Below are 8407 nucleotides of genomic sequence, written 5' to 3'. Positions count from 1 at the left end.
CGCTCCTTCCTTAAATGAAGCCACACGAGATCCCCTACTTTGAACACGGACTGTTTTCGATGCTTATTGGCTTTCTCTTTGTATTTAGCATTTGATTTCTCAATTTGGGCTCTCACTTGTTCACAAGTCCTTAGAAATGTAGCATGCCTCTCCTTTGCTTCAAAGCTCATAAGGTCTTTCTTCGGAATTGGAACTAGATCAATAGGCAAAAATGGATTAATGCCATACACAATTTCGAATGGAGCGCGCCCTGTAGTCACTGATAGAGTCTGGTTATACGCAAATTCAGCATGTGCAAGTTTAGTATCCCAATCCTTTGTAGTCTTGCTCACTAGGCCACGCAATAAACTCCCCAAAGTACGATTAGTGACCTCCGTTTGCCCATCTGTTTGAGGATGGTGCGAAGTACTGAACAGCAACTTTGTACCCATCAAACGCCATAAAGTCTTCCAAAAATAACTAAGGAACTTCACATCACGGTCTGAGACAATAGTAAGGGGAATACCGTGTAAACGAACTACCTCCTTATAGTACAAATCAGCAACATTTGTAGCATCATCCGTCTTGTGACAAGGAATAAAATGAGCCATCTTTGAAAACCGATCAACAACAACCATGATCGAGTCTTTACCCCTTTGTGTTCGTGGCAAACCAAGTATGAAATCCATGCTCACTTCGCTCCATGGCTGTTTTGGCACGGAGTAAAGGCGTGTCTGACCCTTTGACAAACGAGCTCTTTGCTTTCTGACACACAACGCACTTGCCCACAATTTCCTGGACATCCGTACTCATCTTGGGCCAATAGAAATGTTCACTTACAATGTCATAAGTCTTATTCGAACCAAAATGACCAGCCAAAGTTCCTCTGTGAGCTTCTCTAATAATCAACTCCTGAATTGACCCTTGTGGGATGCAAAGGCGATTTCCCTTAAACAAAAATCCGTCTTGCATTGTATAAGGTCCGATGAGGTTCAATCACCTCTTTAGCAAACGCGGTCACCTCGTACAACTCTTTAATATGCTCAAAACCCAACAATCTTGCATCTAATTCAACCAACAAAAAAGTGTCTTCGGATAACGCATCGCCTACAATATTAGAATTACTGTTTTGTACTTGGATGAAAACGTGAATGATTGTAAAAACTCGACCCACTTCGCGTGTCTTATGTTCAATTTTTCTTTGTCCATGAATATGTTTAAGAGCTTCGTGATCGAATGTAGCACGAATGGTTTTGACGCAAATAATGACTCCAATGCTCCAATGCTCGTACAATAGCATAAAACTCTTTGTCATAGGTTGAATAATTCAGCCTTGCACCTCCAAGTTTCTCACTGAAATAAGCAATGGGTCGTTTCTCTTGGATCAACACGGCACCAATCCCAACGCCACTCGCATCACACTCGACTTCAAATAATTTCTCAAAGTTGGGTAGCGCTAAAACAGGTCCAGAACACAACTTTGTCTTCACTTCTTCAAATGCCCTTAGAGCACTCGGAGTCCAAACAAACTCCCCTTTCTTGGTTAGCTCGGTAATTGGAGCCATAATTGAGCTAAATCCCTGTATAAAACGCCTATAAAACGATGCCAAACCATGAAAACTACGGACTTCAGTCGTGGATTTAGGCACTGGCCAAGCTTGAATAGCTTCGACCTTGGATGGGTCCATGCTTACTCCTTCTTTTCCTATAATGTAACCAAGAAAAACAACACTTGACACCATAAAAGTACACTTTTCGAGCTTACCATACAGCTTCTACGTTCTCATGACTTCAAATACAGCTCTAAGATGGAGCTTGTGCTCTTCTTCACTCTTGCTATAGATGAGAATGTCATCAAGATAGACAACAACAAACTTGTTAAGGAACGGCCTTAGCACTTCATTCATGAGCCTCATAAACGAACTAGGTGCATTACACAATCCAAACGGCATGACAAGCCACTCATACCACCCCTGTTTCGTTTTGAAAGAGGTCTTCCACTCATCCCCTTCACGAATCCGCATTTGGTGGTAACCACTCCTCAAATCCAGTTTAGAAAACACACATGAACCGGATAGCTCATCTAGCATATCATCAAGTCTTGGCATAGGAAAACGGTACTTAATAGTGATGTTATTCACGGCTCTGCTATCTATACACATTCGCCAAGTTCCCTCTTTTTTCGGTACCAAAAGAGCTGGTACAGCACACGGACTCAAACTTTCTTTCACATATCCTCTATCTATCAGTTCTTGCACTTGTCTCTGTAATTCCTTAGCCTCTTCAGGATTACATCGATAGGCTGGTTTATTAGGTAATGCAGCCCCTGGAAGTAAGTCAATTTGGTGCTCAATCCCTCTCTTTGGTGGTAACCCGTCAGGTAACTCGTCGGGAAACACATCACTGAACTCAACTAATAACTCCCGAATCCTCGCATCATTACTCTCCATTTTTTTCACCTCTCGAAAAACCAGTAAGTATGCTGGTTCCCCTCGAGCTACAACCTCCTCGGCCTCATTAGCATCTAAAAACAAACTGTCTTTTGCAATAGGTTTGTTATATTTGGTTGGTGACAATGGTTTCAAATGATACTTAGCTTTCCCTTTAGAAACAACATTAACATTACTTCGTCCGTCATGTTCCACCTTCCTATCATATTGCCACGGTGTACCCAGCAAAATATGACAAGCATTCATCGGGATTACGTCACATAATATCTCATCTTTATACGGTCCCAATTGTAAAGAAATTAAGGCCTGTTTCTTTACCATAACCCCATTATTCCCATCAAGCCAATGTAATTTATATGGTTTAGGATGGTTCTTAGTAGGCAATTTCAGTTTAGCAACGACATCCTTAGCTATAACATTGGTACAAGAACCACTATCAATAATAAGAGTGCAAATCCGACTGTTTACCTTACAACGGGAATGAAACAATTGTTCCCTTTGCTCGTGCTCAATTTGAGCAGCCTCAGTGTGGAGGCTTCTAAGCACCAATACTCCTTTCTCCTCTCACTGTAAGGCTCCACCTCATGTACTTCTTCCCCACCACTCTCATCTTCGACATCAATAGGTTCCGATTCAGATTCTGGGACAACGAAATTTGGAATCAAGTTAATCAATTCTTGAATTGTCAGAGCTTTCTTTTGCGGATACTCATTGGCAATGTGCCCATATCCCTGGCACTTGAAGCAACGCCTCAACCGTGTCTCCTTAGCTTCCACCACCGTGCCTTTTCCCTTATCCTTAGGATCCTCATGTCGTGTTTCCTTGCTACTAGATGTGGTAGCTGCTGATTTTGAGTAGGTGCTCGAATTCTTTGCATAGTCACGAGTATAGGACTTCTTGCTCTTATCCTGCTTCTCAAATTTAAGAGCCAACCTGCAAGCATCATCAAAGTTATCATAATGTTGAATTTCCACCCTTTGCGCCAAATTAGTGTTAAGACCATGAATGAATCGTGCAGTCCTCAACTCTTGCTTTTCCTCCAGATCACATACGATACTCATCTTCTCAAACTCATTTATGTAATCAGAGACACTCGAACTTTCTTGTGACAGAGATGTTAGTTTCAGATAATTGTCCTGCTCATAGTCTCTAGGAAGGAATCTCTTTGTGAGGTGCTTCTTGAGTTTATCCCATGTTTCAATTTTTGGCTTCTTATCCTTCTTACGTTGCCTCTTCAAGTTTTCGTACCACAAAGATGCGTACTTGGTCAATTTTATGGTAGCCACCTTGAATTGCTTGTATTCATCATAATTTTTGTACTCAAAGATCCTCTCTGCCTGACGAATCCAATCCAAGAACTTTTCAGCATCTCCATCTCCGTTAAACTCGGGAATGTCGAGTTTCAGGCCTCTATCATCGTCGTTCTTTTTTTTGGTTGATTTTGGTCATTCGTCCTCTTGATTCAGATTGGGTGTCGACTCGACCCGTTCAATTTCTTCTTCTTTTTTCTGGCTAAATCCGTAGCTATGCTCTTTACTACGTACGAAATCTGGCCAATCTCTGCCCTAATTGCATCCATATCTTCCTTCCATGGTTTATCTCCTTCTCCATTCACCATCTTCTCCCAAGACTGATTTATTAAGCAATAAGTCAAAAACCTAGGCTCTGGTAAGCACTTTGATATAGAATTAGTATGTTTTAAGCGAATTCTATAGACTAGAAATCATGCAGCGGAATTTATATAATCTGGTTGTGAAATTTGCTCAAATAACGAACTAAACGGTATGTAAAACGGATCAATTGATAAGAGAACAAGATAGATAGGTGAATCTTGATCAGTACCTCGCAAGGCAATCACTCGAAACACTCAAAGGTAACCTCGCAAGGTAGGGTTCGTGTATCTCGCAAGAATGACGAATTAAGCACAAAACTGGAAGTTTTATTGTAATCTATAATCTGAATGTAATTAGGTTACAAGGCCTTAATTTATAGTATCCTAAAACCTAATCATACTTGGGCAATAAGCAAACTAGTTTCCTTAACTAATTAGGAAACAAATAAACTGAAATAAGAACTAATAATTCAGCTAGGATTAGGAAATTATAGACTTTCCTAATATTTATTTGTAATAAATTAATTAGCTAAATAATACTAATAATACGGACCAGCTAGCACATCTACACGGTTGGATTAACCGTGTATTCAACGTCTTCTGGGCCTTTATCCACCCAAGTGAGCATCGTCAAATAACTTGACCCAATCTTGAAGCCTTCGACTAAATGAGTTGCATTTCGACTAAGTAGCACTTCATTTTCATTTTCCATTAATGCACCTGCATCACCTTGTTCATTAGTCCTTGTAACTCGTTGTGTTAAAAAATTGTACTTGTTCATTAGTCCGTGTGACTCGTGGTGTGAACCATTTGTCCTTGTTCATTAGCCCTTGTGGCTCGTTGTGTGAACAATTTGTTATTGTTTATTAGTAAATGTGACTCGTTGTGTGAACCATTTATCCTTATTCATTAGTCCTTGAGACTCATTGTGTTAAAACAATTGTACTTGTTCATTAGTATATGTGACTCATTGTGTGAACCATTTGTCCTTTTTCATTAGTCCTAGTGACTCGTTGTATTAAAACAATTGTACTTGTTCATTAGTCCATGTGACTCATTGTGTGAACCATTTGTCCTTGTACATTAGCCCTTGTGCAGTGTAAACTATGGGAACAAGCACAAATGGGATAAATCCTGAAACAGACAAGGAGCAATTTTCAGGGAATGCAATAAACTTGGGGATTTTTATAAAAATAGTAAATGACCCTGAAAAATCATGAAACTTGGTGATAATTTAGTTAAGGGAATAAACTAAAACTGTGCCAATTCTCAGGATTTTACACACACTCCAAGTACTTTTAATAAATAGAAAACCAGACTGAAATAAGAGAAATCTCAGACAGTTTCCTAAAGACCCTTGTGACTGTTTTTGTGATAATTTTTGTAAATACAAATGGGATATAATTAACAAACTAATTCCCAAGCAAGCACAGGAAATCAATTTGATAATTTAGGAAGATTAAGACTGAATTGTTCAAGCAAGCACAGAATCAATTCGAGCTTAACCAGACAATGCACTTAAAATAGCTCAAGCAAGCACAGACCTATTCCAAGTAGCACCACAGATCCTTAATCACCTTCTAAGCAAGCACAAGAAGATATTAAGTCTGACTTATAACTAAGACTCAACAAAGTTAAAAGATTTGCAAATTTTCGAGAGAAATCTCAAGGTTTTCATTAATCAAAGTCCGAGTACAACAGATTGAGAAAGGGTCCTTATATAGGCCTTTCTGTGAGAAGTTCAGTACATGATAAACCCTAGACAACTCCATCTAAGGGCCAGGATTAAACTTAGGAAGCAAACAAGAGTAGTGGACTTATATTACAACGGATACAAAAGAAATTAAGGCAAACTGAACAAGGACAAAAGAGCTGCAGGTTGATAGTGACATGTTGTCTTTGGTTCTTTGAAATCTTTGGTGGTTGTTGTGGGTCAAATGGCCTTGATGCAGGCATCTTATATGGCTCAAGGCTCTATAAAAATGAATCTTTGAACAGGCCAAGTTCTTCTTTGTTGAGAGTTTTCTCTTGTTTGGCCAAAAATGGCAACTTTACTTTATCTGTTTTACCCCCCCTGCAACTTATCTTTCAGTCGATTTTTGGTGCAATGCTTTAGGAATTTGGCCTGGCTCCTTAGGATTAATTTGTGACTAGTTGAATAAGGATTCAGCTGGCCAAGGTGGTGATGGTGGCTAGCCTGGCTGCTCTTTGTTCTTGTGGACTGGTGAAGTTGGACTGGCGATTGAGGTTGTCCGAGTGGATTCACTTTGGTTTGATTTGTGTGCTGTCATAAAAAAGGTCTTTGGCTCAGTTATCACTCCTCCCGCCGCAACCCCCTGGTTGAACAGGGCTTGCCCTCAAGCCTGGATCCTCCTCTCCCTCAGAATCTTCATAGAATGGACTTAGATCACCCACATTGAATGTGCCATGAACCCCATATTCCCCTGGCAAGTCAATTTTATAAGCATTTGGACCAATTCTTTCCAAGACTTCAAATGGCCCATCTGCTCTAGGCATGAGCTTGTTCTTTCTTTTGGAGGGGAATCTTTCTTTCCTAAGGTGCAACCAAACCATATCTCCTGCCTCAAATTCCTTCTTTTTCCTAGGCTTCTTGGATTGTTTTTTATACAGCTCATTGGACTTTTCAATTTGTTTTCTTACAGTTTCATGCAACTTCAGCAGTTGTTCAATTTGTTCTCTTGGCATCAGGACTGATCTCTTCCTTTGGGACAGAAGATAAGTCCAAGGGCATAAGTGGATTAACCCCATAGACTATCTCAAAAGGACTGTAACCAGTTGCAGTAGATGGTGCTCTGTTGAATGCAAATTCAGCTGCAGCTAGCTTTAAATCCCAATCCTTCAAGGTTTTGCTAACTAGGCACCTTAAAATTCTCCCCAAAGTCTTGTTAGTGACCTCAGTTTGGCCATCTGTTTGTGGGTGATGAGAGGTACTGAACAAAAGCTTTGTCTTTAGCGACTTCCATAGGGTTTTCCAAAAGTAGCTCATAAATTTTGTATCCCTGTCAGATACAATTGTCTTAGGAACCCCATGAAGTCTCACAATCTCTTTAAGGTATAGCTCAAGCAACACTAGCAAAGCATCCTCGGTCTTCTTGCAGGCTATGAAGTGAGCCATCTTCTGAACCTATCCACAACCACCATGATTGAATCTTTACCTCTCTGTGTCCTTGGTAATGCCACAATGAAATCAAGGCTCACACCTTCCCAAGGTTTATCGGGGATAGGCGGTGGGGTGTAGGGTCCTGCTTGGAAGGAACTCTTGGCTTTTTGACATGTTGAACACCTTCTAAGGACTGTCTGAACATCACCCATCATTCTAGGCCAATAAAATTGGTCTTGTAAGATATCTAGGGTTTTTTTGAACACCAAAATGTCCCCTAACCCTCCCTGAATGGACTTCCCCGATCGGTAAATCCTGTAGGATCCCCTTGGTACACACAACCTATTACCATGAAACAAAAACCCTTCTTGTAGCATATATTTCTTACTCTGAGTTGAGCCTCCTTCTGTGAGAACAATCCACTCCTCAGAGAAGTCAGGGTCCTCCTTATACATCTCCTTCATGAATTCAAACCCAAGGACTTTGTTACTAATGACAGTCAACAAAGAATGCCTTCTAGATAGGGCATCAGCTACCACATTCTGCTTCCCCTCTTTATATTTGCTTGAAAAGTTAAAGGCTTGCAGGAATTCTACCCACTTAGCATGTCTATGGCTCAGCTTATGTTGGCCATTGATGTATTTCAGGGCCTCATGATCAGAATGCAACACAAATGGCTTAGGTTTCAAGTAGTGACTCCAATGTGTAAGAGCCCTTATGATTGCATAGAATTCCTTGTCATAAGTTGAATAATTCAGCTTGGCTCCATTCAACTTCTCACTGAAATAGGCCACTGGTCTCTGGCCTTGGATTAGGACAGCTCCTATTCCAACCCCACTGGCATCACACTCCACCTCAAATAGTTGTTCAAAGTCAGGTAGCTTGAGAATGGGAGTCTCACACATTAGCTTTTTGATCTTCTCAAAGGACTGCTGAGCAGTTTCAGTCCATTGGAAGTCTCCCTTTCTCATACACTCAGTAATTGGTGCAACAATTGAGCTGAAATTCTTAATGAACCTTCTGTAGAAAGATGCCAGGCCATGAAATCCCCTTACTTCTGTGATTGTTTGTGGGACTGGCCAAGTTTGCATAGCCTGAATCTTCTCCTGATCAACTGAAATCCCTCTTCCTGATATAATATATCCCAGAAATGCTACCTCATTGACCATGAAGGTACATTTCTCAAGCTTCCCATACAACTTCTGTTCCCTGAGTATTTTAAAAATCACTTCCAAATGTAACACA

At 40.5% G+C, this 8407-nt stretch overlaps 1 protein-coding gene across 1 annotated transcript; it reads right to left on the bottom strand.

Moving 5' to 3' along the window:
- Nucleotides 1–1754: 1754 nt before the first annotated feature.
- On the bottom strand, nucleotides 1755–6615 carry LOC141602204 (uncharacterized). The gene is made up of 4 exons (XM_074422510.1): nucleotides 6405–6615; nucleotides 3967–4094; nucleotides 2917–3853; nucleotides 1755–2839 (listed from the first exon to the last, which is right to left on the bottom strand). Exons 1-4 carry the CDS (start codon nucleotides 6613–6615, stop codon nucleotides 1755–1757), a joined length of 2361 nt encoding a protein of 786 aa, XP_074278611.1.
- Between the last annotated feature and the right edge of the window lie 1792 nt (nucleotides 6616–8407).

Source organism: Silene latifolia, chromosome 9, assembly GCF_048544455.1.
Source record: "Silene latifolia isolate original U9 population chromosome 9, ASM4854445v1, whole genome shotgun sequence".
NCBI classification, from domain to species: Eukaryota; Viridiplantae; Streptophyta; class Magnoliopsida; order Caryophyllales; family Caryophyllaceae; genus Silene; species Silene latifolia.
This window is presented reverse-complemented; position numbering and strand designations above follow the sequence as displayed.